Raw genomic sequence first — 18482 nt, 5'->3', positions numbered from 1 at the left:
GGCGACTACATTTAGGAATGGTTAGCGTTCAGCAGCTCTCCGTCAAAGGATTCCAGACACTAAAATGGCCATGGATGTGTCCATGGAGACACTGTTAGTCAATACGCACACATTTTTGGTACAGCCATTACTATATTCACCCCAAAAACTAAAATACATTTTCAATCACATAACATTCAAATGCAATGCAATTGAACTTAAGATAATCACTGGATTGTTGGGTGGTGGGGTGGGGAGCGGGCTGGCGGAGAACATCAGCGACTACCCCTCTGAAACAGGGAGGATAGTAAAAGTTGTGGCGCTTTGTCTGAATCTATTTCGATCGCCACAAGTCGCTGAGGGTCACTTTCTGGGTAAAAGTCTTTGAAATGGGTCTCAACTAACATGGCTGAATATGTGCAAAGGTGTACGTTGTCAGGCTTCATTAATATAAACGATATTCAGGATATTTAAGGCCCTTTTAAGTAATTTCACAAATATGAATGACAATTACAACATAATATCCCGTCCACGGGGGAAAATGGAGGAGGACTGGCCAAATGTTGTGCCTTTCACCACAGTGATGAATGCTGTGGTGGATGTTTGTGTTAAATTTTTATTGTGTATTGTGTGTTCTTTATCATTGTACCACTGCTGACAAATTCATTTCACTTGCACTTTATGTGCAATGTGACAAATAAAACCATATTGTATTGTATTGTATTGTATTGTATATAATTCTACACGAAGTAACATCGACTTAATTCGGCCCAAATCAAATTCATATTAGCAAACAAATTATCAACATTGAGCACAGGAGAAATGAATAATATGTACACTTAGATTTTCAAACTTTATACAACGTTGAACTAAATGTGATGGAAGAGCAGATGAAGTATGCTACTGGCAAAATATATTAGCTTCAAATCAGTATTGCAACCCTGCTAATATGTAGTTACTTGGTTCCTTCTATAAGCAGATATGAGTACTATATGTGAATAGTGATTATTAATAAGGTGTTTTTATACATAATGTTCATAATCCTAACACAAATAATATTTTGCTGCACTCGTATCCATCACTGTTCCAGCTAGTTGGAGACACCCTACTTAAATACGAGATGACAAATGACGAACAACTCATGAGCAGGGTATTCAGCCCAACTAGGACCACATCTGCTCCAAACCTGCCCCTTTCCTTCTTTCCTCAGTTACATCTGTCAACAGAACACTCTATACCCTTCTTTACCATATACTTGTCCAACCTCCCCTCAAACCTTGCTTATGCTTTCGGTGTTGTGAGTGTTAATTGTGAGCTGTGTGGGACACCACCACTCATCTTCTCCCACACTGCTGACCCAAACCACCATTGACTCTACTTGCTGCTTTCAATTATGAAGTTAGTTTATTCGGCGAAATCTTCCCTTTCATTATCCATCAATGCGGTATCTTATCAAAGACATCTTAAAATTACATCTGTATCATCATTCGTATCTACTTTTACGGAAACTCCTTCAAAAAGTTTAATGAGGTTGGTCAAAGAAGAAATTCTTTTTTCAAATCCATGCTGATTATTCTTCTCCTCATCTTCCTTTCTTCCATTCTCTCCCTCAGTATAAACGGATAACCCGGCACCTTTGGACCTTTGGTGGTGCTGGACAAGCAGATATTTCAGATGGACATTTCCAATATTCATACCAAACACATGGTCATTTCACTTTCATTCATATTCCACAACGAAGAAGAATATATTTTCTCGTGAACCCAGTGAGTTTAAAGGGGGTGGAGAATATACATTCTGAAGAAGGGTCTCGACCCAAAACGTTGCCTATTTCCTTCGCTCCATAGGAGCTGCCTCACCCGCTGAGTTTCTCCAGCATTTTTGTCTACCGGAGAATATACAAGCATCTGCCTCCGGCAACAAATATCAACCAGTTTTCTTTGGTGGGTCAGCGGTGGAGAGTTAGCAGCTATAAATTCCTGGGCATTAACATCTCAGATGACCTGTCCTGGATTCAGCACATAGATGTAATCGTGAAGAAGGCTGCCAGCACCTCTACTTTGTTAGAAGTTGAAAGAGATTCAGTTTGTCTCCAAGTACTTCAACACACTTCTGCAGATGCTCTGTAAAAAGTAACCTGACTGATTTTGTCATGGCTGGTACGGCAATTTAATGCACAGGAATGCAAGAGGCCGCAGAGAACGGTGGACTCAAAAGCTTCTATCCTCTCCACTATTGAAAGCATCAATACGAGGCACTACCACTTACCATGACAAATCCCCACCATTCCTCTTCTCACTGCTACTGTCAGGCAGGATGTACAGAAGCCTGAAGCCCCACACCACCAGATTCAGGATAGACAATAGACAATAGGTGTAGGAGTAGGACATTCGGCCCTTCGAGCCAGCACCGCCATTCAATGTGATCAAAGCTGATCATCCCTGGATTCAGCTACTTTCCCAGAACCACCAGTTCTTGAACCAACTTGCACAACCCTAATCCTACCTCAACAATGGAACACTACAGACCACTTCTTGCAGATTAAATGAATTTTTCACTAATGCCTTGTTTTTATGCAGAGATTTTTTCCCTCGTCTTGTGGAACTGATGTGTAATTTATGTTTTAGTGCATTGTCTGAATCCATGTGCCTCTCTTGCTGCTGGAAGCAAGGTTTTCCTTGTACCTGCAGCTCAACGTATTTGTGCATCTGACAATAAACTCAAATGTGCCCACGTTCGTAACCCTTGCTGTTCTGAATCCATATCCTGGCTCCGCACCTGGGCCCACAGTCCTGATCCCAGCTCAGCCCAAACTCTGAACCCTCTGCTTCTGGCCACATCCCCCTGGCAGACATTCCCGATTACTGAGTGGGCGAGATGCAGGACTAACAGGATTCCATAAAATCGGATTGCGGATCAGTGGACTTTTGTCTCTTTCGGGCCTTTCTTCTGCCTGGATTACCATACCATTCCCTGGTGTGTGGCGTACTCCAGTACGTGTGTGGAACTATCAACAAAGAGGACAGAATGGAGCAGAAAATACGACATGAGGTGAGGATGGAAGGTAGCAGAGAGAGGATCATTACTTACAGCGTGAAGCTATCAGGGGGAGCAGAGACACGCCGGAGATCAGCGTGCTGCACCTTGTGGATACTGTGCGGACCAGCACGTGCCAAGCGCAACATGGATCAGTGAGGAGAGAGAAACACACCACATTTAGACTGGGAAGAAACCAGGGGAAAGTCAATCATTTCCATCCACAGCATCAGAAAACAGTGTTACGGTGTAAAAACAAAGATCAGACCAAGGGGAGAAGGGAGGGTTTATAACAAGAAAAATTGTAACTTGATTCATCCGGGTGAGGATTCCACAGGTTTGGGAAGAGAACTGTTTTACATGAAATTACCCTCTCAATGGAAACAAACTGATCAGGTATAACACCAGCAATGCTTCCATTCCTGTTGGTTTCTGATGGGTAGATCAAGTTGGAATTAATGCTATGTTCTTTTTCAAATCTTTTCTCTGCAGAAAACACTGAAAAGATATTGACTTACGTTTGTTGCTTACCCAAATGACCATTCTTTGTTCCCGAGGCTCAACTATAAGAGTCAAGTGTGCTTTGATCCTGATCTGGCCACAGGGGGGCACTGGATGGTTCTCACATGTTTGAAGACTGCCATTCCCCACTACACAGTGGGGGCTTCATTGAACTTCCCACATTTTGGCTCCATTACTTACTGTTACAAAGTAAGGAATGGCTTGTATCACTCTGGCTTGCGTCACATGTCTGACACCAGGAACGTTGAATCGTTTCGTCACTCATGCAAAGGGAAGTTTCATCTGAAGCCAGATAAAGGCATTCAACAAAGCCACAGTCACAAAAAGAAGGGGAAAATATGGGTAAAGGTTTAAGGAAGTAGCCAAGTTTTGGACTGCCCAGGACAGGTCTAATGCCAGTGAAGGCAGACACAAAATGCTGGAGTAACTCAGTGGGACAGGCAGCATCTCTGGAGAGAAGGAATGGCAGTGATATGGCAATGTGTGCAACAAGTGAAGCAAGAGGAGGGCTCATATTTTACCAGGTTTGTATAAGTGGGGCTTTCATTCACAGAGGTTGGAAGACTACTGCTCTGTGAGGTCATTTACTTCTAATGTTTAGAAAATCATGGAGACAGATACACAGGCTGTTTTCTTGGTGGGTGAAGCACAAATTAACAAAAGTCCTCTTTCCATCAAGGTTCACTGTCCATACTCTGTGTCAGAGGCATTCAGCATCACCACATGCAGAATGAGGTTGAGAAGATGTACATATTATCCTCTCTCCATCTGCCGATGTTCTGCGACTACCACCTCAATGTGGCTCAACAGCTTACTGCTGTAACAAAGCCTTCATTGTGCGTGGGAACCTTGTTAACAACAATATGAGGTGGAAATGTTTGAGCGGGCTTCAGTCAACTTCACAACTTCAAAAAACAGACTGACATTTACAAGACACAATCTTCCTGTGATGTTCTGTTGGGTGTCCCTGGATATGGTCCTCCTTATCCTTTCCTACTTCTGCTGGCAAATGAATAGATCAAAAGTTACTTAATCTGTGGTATAAGCTTCCTTTATCTGGGGGTGACGTTAGCTCCTTCTCAGTGCACCTGAGCCATCCCAGAATGTACTCTGCTGTAAAACACAATGTAGGCTATTGATTATCACTCAGTCCACCCACTTCCCCAGGGATCTTGAGATTAACATCACCCAGCCTGGCTCTTCTATTTTCTTGTTATTCTAAAAGAAAACCTACATCTAATTCAAAAATATATATATTAAAACTATTCAATTCTGATAGAGGAGCATCAATTTCAAGAATCATTGTCCCCATGATTGTCTGAACATTAAAGGAAATGCAATGAACATTGAAAGCAGAATGAAAATAATTTAAATGGCCCCCAGGGCAGTGGTTTTCTGGCCTCTATGAATGAAAGTCCCACTTGTACCATTGAAATGCGTTCATTCATATTTCAGGCACACCCAGTGAGTTATTTGTATTCAATCCTCAGGTGTTCTTTTAACTCTTTTGACATCTCTTCCCCTGTTATATGAGTGTCTTCCTTATTTTTAGTCTCTTAGCAGAACCGTACTACTTTAGCCGAACCTTACTCAACTTTGTGTAATTGAATATTAAATTGTTGAGACATCTCTATGAACTTATTTGGTTTTCTATATAACCAGTCAGCCACCTTAGTGTTTTATATAAATCGCAAGTACTTTGCTGACTTTGAATAAATGTTTGTTTTCTATATTTGCCATCTTGTTCAGAGTTTCCACTTTCGATTCTACGTTCTCTATGGTGAGGGTTAGCACTTTTATTTGACCAATGTTGGCCTCCAAAAAACCTGGCGTGAATTGCAGGTTTTGTTAAGGGCCTGTCCCACTGTACGAGGTAATTCAATAGCTCTCCCGAGTTTAATAAAAAATCAAACTCGTGGTAAGTACGTAGAATCTACGTAGTGGGTACGTCGGAGCTCGGGACATCTCTAAGCGGCTCGTAACACGAACGGCAGGTACTCGGGAAACGCGGTAAGCTTGTGAAGTTTTTTCAACATGTTGAAAAATGTCCACGAGAGCCCCGAGTACCTACGAGCGGCTATTACTGTAATTCTCCGAGTTCGAATCAGGGGAAACTCGGGAGAACTCTTGAATTACCTTGTACAGTGGGACAGGCCTTTTAGTTCCAGGAGCCATGTAAAATCTCCCTCTGATTTGCATGGGTATGAAAAGACACACTTCACAATGGGGACAACAATGCGGCCTCAGAGGTGAGCGGGAAGGAAAGCACTCACTCGTTCAGTAACGGCATGGAGGTCCGCCGTTTGCACTTCTGCACCATATTGGCCTGGTTCCTCAGCGAGATGCGGATGACCGATGGACTCAGTCGGCAGGGTTCTCCATCCACCTGCATGGGGATGGTCTTGTAGGTGGTGAGGACCACCTCTCGGCACTGGTGCAGCCGCTCCCCATGACCTCCGACCTGAAGGGCGGCCTGAATTAGACAAAACGCAAGAGTTACTGCTGCCCTTCTCTGAACATCTGAGGTGACAACGCCGAACTGCCACCTTTCACAGTCTCCCGAAACATCGACATCAACACGAGGAGTGATCACCTCCGGGATTTTTAGTGAAGTTGCTTTCGACAGCACCAAATAGCACCTCAGAAACAATTTATGGTGGACTCAAGGGCCCAAGGGCTTGTTTCCGTGCCGTATCTTTAAAGTCCAAAGTCGGACATTTAGGACTGAGACGGGGAGACATTTCTTCATCAGGATACTGTGGAGGTCGAATCATTGAGTATATTTAAGAATGGCAGATCTTTGGAATCAAAGGGATCAGTGAATCAGGTGAAAGAGCCAAACTGAAGTGAAGGATTAGCTGTGATAATGAATGACGTGGCACGATTGTGGAGACACCTCTGATCCTCATGTTGTGTTTGGTGAGTACCCTCAAGAACCTTGAACCCACAAAACACCAAATGTTGGTAACGTTCAACAGGTAGTAACACTGGACTCGATAGGGGGGGGGGGGTCATAGAGGAACTAATCTTAAAACCAAGCAATTCAAGATTACAAAAAATAGGATCAGGAGTAGGCCACTAGGCCCCTCAAGCCTGCCCCATCATTCAACATGATCATGGCTGATCTATGCTGGTCTAGTCTTCTACGCCCCTCATACCCCTCAGTTCACTCTTCAAATATTTATCTATTTACACATTAAATATATCGGATAATCTGGCCTCCACAATCCCTGGGCGTGGAAATCCCAGTGATTAACTAGTCTGAGATAAGAAACTTCCACATAAAGACCCATCCCATATACTGTATTGTAGCTGTATCCCCTTTGTTTCATAACTCACCCTATCATGGAAACACCTCAGACGTTTATACGTTCATCAGTGTATAAGTTCATAAGCAGAATTAGGCCATTCGGCCCATCAAGTATAATCCACCATTCTATTGACTTCTCCTGATAACCCCTGACACCCGTACTAATCAAGAATCTATTTATCTCTGCCTTAAAAATATCCACTGACTTCGCCTTCACATCCTTCTTAACATCTGCCCTGTCCTGTCAAGCTTCCATGGGATCTTATATGTCTGAATAATATCATAGAAACATAGAAAATAGGTGCAGGATTAGGCCATTTGGCCCTTCGAGCCAGCACTGCCATTCAATATGATCGGCTGATCAATACCCTGTTCCTGTATTCTCCCCATATCCCTTGATTCCATTAGCCCTAAGAGCGATATCTAACTCTCTCTTGAATACATCCAGTGAATTGGCCTCCACGGCATTTTGTGGCAGAGAATCCCACTGATTCACAACTCTCTGGCTGAAAAAAGTTTTTCCTCATCTCAGTCCTAACCCTTCATTGTTCTCAACACTAAACAACACGTGAAAAACATGAGAATGGGAAGGTGCAGACTCACCAGAGACGCCATGGTAAAACCGATCACCTCAATGCAGCCGTCGTCGTGCCGCTGCGGCTCAAAGTCCCGGTGATCTCCTGGGTTACCCCAAGGCATTGTGCCTGCACAATACCTGCATCAGACATACCTTCCGTCAGTGCTTGTTTTGATGAACAACACACACACAATTTCTGTTTAGCTGAAGTTACATCCGTTCCACATAAAACACTGGGCAAGGAGATTCATGGAGATGATCTTCCACTGAAGGAGGGAACAAAATGTAGGATGGAGCCAACTAGGTTGCCATCCTTGACCAAAAGGACAGAAATTCGTATCATGCACAACAACGTTTTTCACTTTATCTTGGTATCGGTGACAATAAAAAGCCAATACCTATACCACTGTTGCCTGATCAGCAGTGTGTTTCCTAGATTTTTTTTACTTTTAATTGAGGCTTTCCAGCATCATAAATATCTTGCATCAAGCTCTGAACAACCATCCACCCGCAATAGCATTCAGAAAATAGCCCGCGATCTAATTTTCCGTCGTTTAGTTCAGGAACACTGAGGTCAGTTTGCAGTTTCCTGACTAATATATTTCCACCAAGATGCAGTACAGAACGCCACCAGAGATCCTTCTTCCCTGTGGCTATCAAAGTTTACAACTCCTCCCCCTTCTGTCATGGGATAGACTGAGACTGACTACCATTCCCCATCCCTCCTCAATCTTTGCACATCCCCCAAGCCTTTCCACTCGTTAATTTAATTTCATGTGTTTTGTGTATTTTGTGTTTTTATGACTGTCGGCAGATCAATTTATCCTCCTGGGATAAATAAAGTTCTATCGTATCGTATTCGTGAGATCACTGCAAGCTTCATTAGTCTTTTCAAAACTGTATCTCAGGATAAATCATGCTCAATCTGACGAGCATTATTTTGTCATAGTTTGGAGACTGACTTCAGTTGCTTACCTGGGAATATTGAGGAAGACGATACATTGGAATTTCAAGTCCTGGATTTTGGGTGTCAAATCAGTGCCGTCACACTGGGATTAAAGAGAAGTCAAGTTAATTCTCGTAAATCTCGTAAGCATTGCACCAAAAATCTCCTACCTCAAGGAGAGTGATCTACTTACAAAGAAAGTTAGTGCATTTACAGCAAGGTAATTGTGGGACAGATTGTACAATTAGTCTACGCATCTACACATAATAGATGATGGAAATTAAAATGTGTAAATAATTTAGTTTAAACATGATTATAAAAATATTACACAATACCCATTTCAAATATTTGAATAGTTATTTACAATATTAAATTGATATTTATCCCATTGTAATGTGGCTTTTAATGGTGCAGTTGGCAAAGAATGTATTTTCTGTTTCAACAGAAACAATTGTTCTTGTAAAGTAAATGACAATCTTCAATTAATTTCACAACATTCATCCACCGGTCATAAGGTCATAAGTGATAGGAGCAGAATTAGGCCATTCAGCCCATCAAGTCTACTCCGCCATTCAAACATGGCTGATCTATCTCTCCCTCCTAACCCCATTCTCCTGCCTTCCCCCCATAACCCCTGACACCCGTGCTAATCAAGAAACCATTTATCTCTTAAATGCCAGCATGGATCTGTTGATCCAACTGAGCTGTTTCCTGCCATATATATTATGTACTGTATGTTGTGCACATATATAAATGCACCCGCACAAATACACACTAATCATCTGAATCATTTGTAGTAATGTTCTTACAGTGGAATAGAATCAACACTTACCACAACTCTAATGTGTTTGGATAAATCTCGAGAGCTTCTCTGCAGAAAGTCTGAAAATGCAGTCTGCGAATATCAACGTTACAAATATCAATAAATCCATCCTGGGAAAGATTCAATGTCTGAGTATTCCTGCACTGACTGACTCGAGAGCGATGAGGCATGGCCAAGCACAATTGTTGTTTACTACTGTATGGTTATCGGCAGTCCACAATCAGTGGGACAAAACCACTTGTATCCAAAGGCAACCAGCATGAAATGTATAAAAGGACAGGGTTACGGGAGTAGGATGATGGAAAAATGGAAGGAAATGCGGAAAAACAGATAATGTTGGATTTACCTGGTACATCTCCCAAGCCCCTTTACGTTTACAATCAACGACCACTTATTGTTATATAGAAAATGACACAAACCTCAAAGCAGCTAACTGCCCATGTATTACCCACAAAATACAAGCAGCCAGCAACAGTACACAATGCACAACCGAAAACACTAACTCAAAACTGTATTCATGATATAACCCAGGATCTCGCATCAACAGTCTGAAGTAGGGTCTCGACCCGAAACGTCATCTATTCCTTTTCTCCAGAGGATGCTGCCTGACCCGCTGAGTTACTCCAGCATTTTGTATCTATCTCTCGCATTAACAACACAACGTTCGATGTGTGTACAGTCTTACCCTCATTATCATGGACCTCTTTGTAACGGTTTAAGTTATAGTGGACGGAATATCTGCACAGTAATCAGACCCCACCATCTCTTTAAAACACAGGCTGCCCGTTACACTGTGGGAGGTCACTATTATTGACAAACGATTGCTTTGATTGACACTTTTACAACAATACTCTATTAAACAATGCAACAACCAGCCTACAGTATTTTTAGCTTTCAATAACTAAAATTAATTTTAGGCTGTTAAAAAGAGCTATGTATTTGAAAACAATTTGTTGTTTCATGAGTGATCGCTGGGTGGTTGGAGCGAATCCCTTACTTGGTTATTGTGGACAATCGGCAATAACAAGAGCTATCTGTACTAAACTGCATTATCAACTATTCTCTGATGCTCATTAATGACACACTGTCATGGGATGACAAATTGTAGCTGCCGGTCAAAGACTCTGAATCTTCCTTGCAAGGTCTCTCTTATCACTGCATCTTTCACACTTGATAATGACTTACCCCTGCATAAAACATCTTGTTCCTAAATCGACTGTTAAACCGTTCCGGATTTGCTTCTATGAAAATGAGAACACAACATAGATCAGCATACAAGGCACAGGAAGCCATGAATCAAATCACAATGATATTTTATTAGCTAAGTATGTTTTGCAACATACGAGGAATTTCATTTGCCAAGTCGGTCGTACAAATAACAAGCAACGGAACACACAAAATACATTTTATCATAAACATCCACCACAGTGACTCCTCCACATTCCTCACTCTGATGGAAGGAGAAAAAAAAATGTCAATGTCTTCCCTTCTTTGCTCTCTTCTTCAGACTGATGTGTCAGGGGAGAGAGAGACACATAGAAAAGGAACTGTAAGTTGTGAAAACAGGTCACTCCTGTCCCGCTGAGTTACTCCAGTATTTTGTGTGTGTATATGTGTATGCACGTACAGTGCAAAATACAGGCACGAACGGGCAGCACTTACCTCGAGACTCGTGGAATTCAAGTGTCACGTGGGCATCGAAGCCCAGACTGAAGTAATTGTTAAAGACACCAAGTGGAAGCTGCGGAGAGAGAATCATTGAGTGAATGCTGGTGGCGGTGCTGCAGGACATTGTCTACATACAAAAGCCCAGGTCAGAAGCTAGGGGCCACACCCATAGACACTTACACAGTAACCTGCGAAGCATGGGTAAGCTGACCGATACGAAGCAAAAAACACTGAAGTGACCATGCTCTCTGAGCAACTATCTGTGATCAAGCATTGGCCAAAGGTGATTGAATAAATTCCGTCTTACCGCACTGATCCCAAAGTTTACATTCTGTAACTCACTTTTTCTTCCTTTTAATCTCCCTCTACAACATCCCGCAAGCCATAATTATTTATTGATTCGTATTAACCTGCACAAAGACTGCGGTGAGTAGGGCCAATTTGCCTCATGTTAGAGCACATATCAGGCCTTTTGACCCAACGTGTCCACACCAGTCAATTTACATTAATCCCATTTTATTTTACACTGATCCCATTTTATTTCCCTCACATTCCCATCAACTCCTCCCATATGCTACCATTCACCTACACATTAGGGAGAATTTACAGTGGCCAATTTATAGTGTCTAACTTGCATGACTTTGGTCTGAGGGAGGATGCCAGAACACCAAAGATAAGCCCATGGGGTCTCAGGGAGTATTTGTAACTTCCACGTAGACAAGATCCGAAGTCAGGATTGAACCGGGTCGTTGGATTCCACCAGCTCTTTGTGCCACACACTCTTCACTTGCATTCTTTGCTACATCTTTAGTATACTGCCCTGCCGAACAGCCTTTGAGGATAAAATTGTACCTCAACTGAAGGATTGCCAGAGAGATTCCAGAAAACGAGTTAAAAGCATTAAATAAATGCTAAGAAAGCTACCAGCTGCAGTTACCTTCTGAGTCCCTTCTTCGGAGTCGTCTTGTAGATGTGGATTGTTCTGAAGCTGCAGGTTCCAGCGGTCTAACTGTACAATGTTACCCTCCTCCACGTGGCAAAGGATTTTTGAGACTGGTTCGTCTGTGTATCCCTGTAGCAGAGAGGTCACAACTGAGCCAGGTTCCTACCAAAGGTAATTAGCGCTGGCATCTCCTGAGTACATGCTGTAAGGCAGAATCTGTGAAAGACCACAGCTAATCTCTAAGAACAATGAACCTGCATCGTAGCTGACTCCCAGGCCAATCCCAATCACGCGTACCCTGCCTGTTATCCGTGATCTTAGATCCTGCTTGGGAAAACCTTCCAAAGAGCAGAAATGTTGGGAATGTCAGCTGTTATGCAGATAACAAACATACTTAAACAGTCTGAAGAAGGGTCTCAACCCAAAACGTCACCCATTCCTTTTCTCCAGAGATGCTGTCTGACACGCTGAGTTACTCAAAGCTTTTTGAGTGTATCTTTGGGCTAAACCAGCATTTGCAGATCCTTCCTACACATTTCATCTACTTAGATACTGCAGCGGTTAATTTTGATAGGAATGCGCATTAAAATACTACATGTAATCCAGGGTGGATGATTTCCACTTGAGGCTTCTTGGACTACTCAGGTCTCCCTGGCTCACTGACTTGCTACCATGTATTTACAGTCTAGAATCAGAGAATCATAGCAGAGAAATTGGCCCATTGAGTCTGGGTCCCATTCACACTGATCCCATTGTATTCTCCCTACATCCGCCCCAGATTCTACCACTCATCTACACACCAGGGGCACATTACAGTGGCCATTCATTCTACTAAACCACACGTCTTTGAAATATCTCCTGATTTAATTATCCCCAATTACCTCCCTCCTCCACAAGGTTCCAAAGTTTGTTCTGATCCCTGAAAGATAAAATGGACTGGAGAATATATAATCCATGACACAGTGCAGCTCTCATCCTGTAGAGAGGGCTTTCCAATTGGTTTGTCTCCTTAACTCTTTTTCCATATTCTTGGAATTTAAAAAAAAAAGATATATATCAAGAGTTTCATAGAGCAACACAGCACAGACCTACTTGATCTACTTGTTGATCTTCAAACACGTAATTACACTAATCCTACATTAATTCTGCTTTATTCTCCCCACATTCTCCTCAGCTCCCCTCCCCCAGATACCACTCTTCACCTGCATTCCAGGTACAACTTACAGTAGCCAATTAACCAACCAATTGGCACGTCTTTGGGATGTGTGTGGAAACCAGAGCACCCAGAGGAAGCCCACGTGGTCACAGGGGCAACGCACAAGCTCCAGACAGACAGCACCCAAGATCAGGATCGTACCCGGGTCTCCAGTGCTGTGTGCTCCGCCACTCTACCCCCTCACTAGGAACCAGTGCAAAGATCACTAGGAAACAATGACAAAGAAGAGATTAAACAGAATTTCTTAGGAGCAAAAAAAACTGATCAATCAGGGCTGAGCAGCCCAACTATCCCTTGTTGGTGTCTGCCCTCCATTTACCGAACACTCAAATCCCATATCCCTCTAACCTCTCTCCTATTAAACAACCACAAAATGTGCAGCTCTTACATGGAACAATAGAAATGACAAGAAGGAAAGCAAACAGTCATCTTCTAAATCTGTGACATTGTTCACCAAATGAGCCACTTATCGCAGTCAATCCTTTTCAAGTTATTTTAAGTCCCTTTTTCAGCTTATAGCTTTCTTTTTTTTTTAGTAACTATTGCAATCAACAATATATGGTTTAGATAAAGACTATCCAATAGTATTATGATAATTACTCTAGAAGAAGCTTGTAAAATAATCACAGAAATAACTATCTGGAAAATGGGGGGAAAAAAAGATCTATCTTGGACTGATGCTTAGGACTACAACGTTATGGCAATTGTGGAAACGTAGTTGTGGGAAGGACAACACTGGCAGCTCAAAGTTCCAGCGTTTCGATGTTTCAGACGTGTTTAGGAGGGAGGCAAAAGAGGTGGAGGAGTTGCGCTACTGGCCAGGGAGACTGTCATGGAGGCACTCAAAGGACATCATCATCACGTTTTACATCTAATTACATTTAAGACATGAGGGCATTAATGTCAACGTGCCTGAACTGTTCTGGGTACCGTAACAGCACTGGAAAACACACAATGTGACTGTGGTGATCTGCACAGTTAAACCTTAGTCATAGCTTGACCAGATGTCCAGACACTGGTGCTTCTCACAAGTCATTGTATGAAGATGGGATTGGTGTGGATCAAAAGTCCAATACAATAGAGTAGACGTCAAGCACAGGAACACTCTGGACTGCATGGCTCAGGTTACTACTGTATTGTTTGGGACTCTAACACATACTTTCTCACACATTTCCAACACATATATAAGTATCTTAACTACTCATACAATTCCTGTCAAGCTCCAATAATCTAGCATCCGATTGTTTGGAAATCCTGATGGGCTGGCATCTGGCTCACTCGTTAGTCTGGAATATACGCTCGGCATCTAGAGTGCAAGCAGGGTGTGCAGACAGGGCTGGGGAACAGGGAATAACTGCAGTTGGGGTTGGGGTCCAGAACGCCAAGGGTCGGATGGGTTTTGTGGCTGGAGCAAGGGCTTGTATATTTTCTGCTCCTTTCAAACAATGGAAAAAATATTTATTATAAATATGTAAAAAAAGCTGAAAGAACAGGGCAGATACAAAAAGCTGGAGTAACTCAGCGGGTCAGACAGCATAGACAATAGACAATAGGTGCAGGAGTAGGCCATTCGGCCCTTCGCAGCATTCAATGTGATCACTGGAGAAAAAGAATAGGCGACGCTTCGGGTCGAGACCCTTCTTATTGATAGGGGTAACATCCACTATTCCAGAAAATCCAACATCACCAAAGTCTCAAAGTGCTGGATTATTGGGGTGTTACGGTACTTCAAAACAAGACCTCGTACCTCCTGAGTTTTTCCATTACCTCCCGTTGGAAGCAAGCTTTATGGCTGGATGATCCATGGAGATGATTTTCTGTTTTGTTGGAAATGGGTATCACAACATGATAGAACACACAAGAGTGTTCCTTTATATTTGCTTGCATTAGGTCTTTGCGAGTGTCACCTAATTGGTCTCATCCCACCACTCCTGCCCTTTAACTTTGTAAATTGTTCTATCTTTTTTTATTTTCTTCCCGTTTCCCATTACTAAGTAATGATTGCGTCTGCTTCCTCCATCTCTTCTGCCAAGTCCAGTCCCAATTTTGACAACTGATGACAAATGACCCATCCCATCACAATAAAACCTGGAACATGCCAGTAACACTCAATGGGTCAGGCAGCATCTGTGGAGAGAGAAACAGAGTTAAGGTTTGAGGTCCGGAACCCCTTGTCAAAACCGTGAAAGAGAGTGTTTTCAGTAGCGGAGAAGGTTAGAGAAATACGGATTGGACGAAAGGAATATCTCTGATCGGTTGAGACCAAATGTCAGAAGTTACAATCACGAATGAATGACGTGCTGCCAACAGCAGGCCAGTCGGACAAAGCCAGTTGACCCCTCTGTACTAATTGAGAGGCAAATCACAGATGGATGACTGGCAGAAATGGCTAATTCTCATATAGGCAGAAAGCACAATATATCTAAAATTGAATAATTTAATGTTGAGAACAGAAAGCTGTAACATACCCTGGCAAGGTGGGGCTGTTCCCCAGGCTTGCAATGAGCTTTAACACTGTAACAGTGCAGGAGGCCACAGACTGATAGGTCAGGTGTGGACAGAGAATTAAAGTGGCAGGCACCAGGAAGCTCCAGGCCAGTCTTGTGGACTGAGTGCAGGAGGTTACTCAATCTGTGTTTAGTATCTCAGCTGTAGAGGAGGCCACATTGTGAAAACCAAACACAGTACACTAAAAATTGGAAGAAATGCAAGAGAATTGCACTTTCACCAGGGGAGATGGTGGGATGGGAAAAGGTGAAAGAAAAGATGTTGCAAGGAAAGGTACCAAAACATGGGGAGTGCTTGATGGTTTCTGAAGATATTCACCCCTCCCCCACCTTCTCTGTAACTGAAGACTTGTTTTCTCTCTTACTCGGTTATGATCAAGGGTCTCGGACTTGAAACGCCAACTCTTTCTTCCTCTCCACAGATGCTGCCTGACCTGTTGAGCATCTCCGGTGTCTGCAATTTATTTTTGATGTTCATCCTTCCATTTGCACCCGTGGGGGGGGGGGCGAGAGAGCGAGGTACCTACCCCTCCCCAGTTGAGAGTACGGGCCAGGTCATTTCCCGTCCCCAGTGGGAGGACTGCAACAGGAGGCTGGGGTCTGAGCTGCAGATCATCCAACAAGGAAAGAATCCAGCCAACCTGGACAGAGAGAGACAGACAGACAGAGAGACACAGAGAGAGAAGAGAGGGTGTGAGAGAGTGCAAGAGAGAGACAGACAGAAAGAGAGCATCATAAAACATCTTGATGATACATTCAGCCTCAAAGTCTGTCCTTTTTAAGTAAAGGCGTAAAACATGCCAGCGTTTCGAGAGTGGGAACGGGGGGAGATCTTTGTTATAACTTCTAATTCAACATTGTGCTCATATTTGACACTGTATTCCCCTGGCATCTGGAATAATAATCATCATTGGAGGAAATGACATGTTTAAAAGTTATTTTATGCTGCACATTAGTCTCTCCCGCAATTATCACTGGAAATAGGGCCGGATTATAACATAGAATCTGATCTGCATTGATTTGGCATTTTTTTAATGGATCTCATCATTCATGATCATTAGTGGCTCATTGATCAACATTTACAAACCCCATGCTGTGCTAATGGATGGCAGGGGCCCCAACTCTTAAAGGCCATTCTCCAGTCTTACCCGTACCAACCCCCCTCTTCCTGCATGGTGAAACCATGCTAGTTAGTGCAGCAGTAATGCAGTAACTTAAATTCAGTCAATAATAGTGGGAGAGTCCAGGACCAGAGGGCACAGCCTCAGAATAAAAGGATGTACCTTTAGAAAGGAGATGAGGAGGGATTTCTCTAGTCAAAGGGTGGAGAATCTGTGCAATTAGTTGCCACAGACGACTGTAAAGGCCAAGTCATTGGGTATTTTTAATGCGCAGATTGACAGGTTCTTGATTAGTAAGGGTGATAAAGGTTGCAGGGAGAAGGCAGGAGAATGGGATTGAGAGGAAAAGATAGATGGCGGAGTAAACTAGATGGCCTAATTCTGCTCCTATGATTTGTGAATTTATGAACTATAATCTGGGATCAGAGTAGTCATTAATAATGATGCCCCACAAAAAACAATCCAATTCACAAATTCGGGGAGAGAGTCAGCTTTACCTTATCTGTCCTACATGTGACTCTAGATCCACCAAGGGGGTTATGGGCTTGGCTCTGAAGTACCCTCTGAAATGGCCAAGTAATTGACTGGGGAACAAACACTGGCCTTGTTGGCAATGTCTGGAGCCCAAAAGAATTAACACAAAGAGCAAGGACTGGATCTGACCAGAAAATGCCAGTGAACAAACGAGTGGAAATAGAGTTGACCTGAAACGCCAACTCTGCTTCACTCTCCGCAGATGCCGACTGACCTGCTGAGTGTTTCCAGAATCGTCAGTCCTAATTATGGAGTGCTGCCCGGGTGGTAAATGGAGGAAACTGTGCAGGTAGAAACGTGAGGTTCGCGCTGTGATGCTCTACACACTTAGGCTATTGCATCATCTCCGCCTCGAGTAACTGATCATTGTATTTTTTTGTCATTGTTGTGTTTAATGTGCCTGTAAATCTGCCGCAAATAAGAATGCCATTGTTCTGGTTCGTGTCTGGTGCACATAACAAGTCAACACTCTTGAATATTCAATCGTCAATTTTGCTGCCTGACAGCGCTTGCAGCGCCGGAGACTCGGGTTCGATCCCGAATCTACGGGTGCTCTCTGTACGGAGTTTGTAAATTCTCCGCGTGGGTTTTCTCCGAGATCTTCCGTTTCCTCCCACATTCCAACGACGTACAGGTTTGTAGGTTAATTGGCTTGGTACAAGAGTAAATTGTTCATAGTGTGGGTAGTACAGTGTAAGTGTGCGGGGATCGCTGGTCGGCGCGGACTCGGCGGGCTGAAGGGCCTGCTTCCGTCCTGTATCTCTACACCAAACTAAAATCAAAGTTCACAGCAGGAGGTTTAAAAGTGGCACGTTTACTCCACTCACCCCTTCAGTCCTCAACTCGCGCAATCCTACCCTATCGGGGAGATGTTCCGCAGCTGCCCTCTCATCAGTTCTCCACCTGTCGTACGGCTGGGACCAGGAGTAGGTATGTTGCAAAGCCTACCTGAAGCGTCGCTGAAAATCTGTCGCTGTGGGTGTGCGCGATTTTGGCGCCGTTTAGAGGGGGGCGGGTTTAAAACGCGATTTTCTCTAGGCTGTTCAAATCGAAGATGTTCAGCCTAGTTAATTATTAACGAAAAATCGCTGAAAGACCCCGTCGCAAAAGCTATTATTAGTTTTAAAGGCCTCGTATAATAGTTATAGTAGTTTAAAAATCAATCTCTAAACCCGCGACCACCAGCAACCGCAGGGTCTCATAAAGCAAATCACTGAAGGTATGCTGCTTATTTTTACATTAAAAAGGGCTTCTAAAGATCCCTTTATACAAAGTTTAATATTGCGAGTAGCTCATTTTG

The 18482-nt window shown here is 43.2% G+C and overlaps 1 protein-coding gene across 1 annotated transcript in view; it reads right to left on the bottom strand.

Moving 5' to 3' along the window:
* The window catches only part of dgki (diacylglycerol kinase iota), a 120180-nt gene that overhangs the window by 32904 nt on the left and 68794 nt on the right, over nt 1–18482 (bottom strand). The window contains exons 13-20 of the mRNA XM_033037743.1: nt 16055–16168; nt 11799–11933; nt 10856–10934; nt 10379–10434; nt 9203–9265; nt 8400–8473; nt 7451–7562; nt 5811–6010 (exon numbers count right to left, since the gene is read on the bottom strand). Of these exons, the coding sequence (XP_032893634.1) occupies nt 5811–6010; nt 7451–7562; nt 8400–8473; nt 9203–9265; nt 10379–10434; nt 10856–10934; nt 11799–11933; nt 16055–16168 (833 nt within the window). The remainder of the gene's footprint in view (nt 1–5810; nt 6011–7450; nt 7563–8399; nt 8474–9202; nt 9266–10378; nt 10435–10855; nt 10935–11798; nt 11934–16054; nt 16169–18482) is intronic.

This window comes from Amblyraja radiata, chromosome 19, assembly GCF_010909765.2.
Source record: "Amblyraja radiata isolate CabotCenter1 chromosome 19, sAmbRad1.1.pri, whole genome shotgun sequence".
NCBI classification, from domain to species: domain Eukaryota; kingdom Metazoa; phylum Chordata; class Chondrichthyes; order Rajiformes; family Rajidae; genus Amblyraja; species Amblyraja radiata.
Note: the sequence above shows the minus strand (reverse complement) of the source record. Positions and strands in the feature narration are given on the sequence as shown.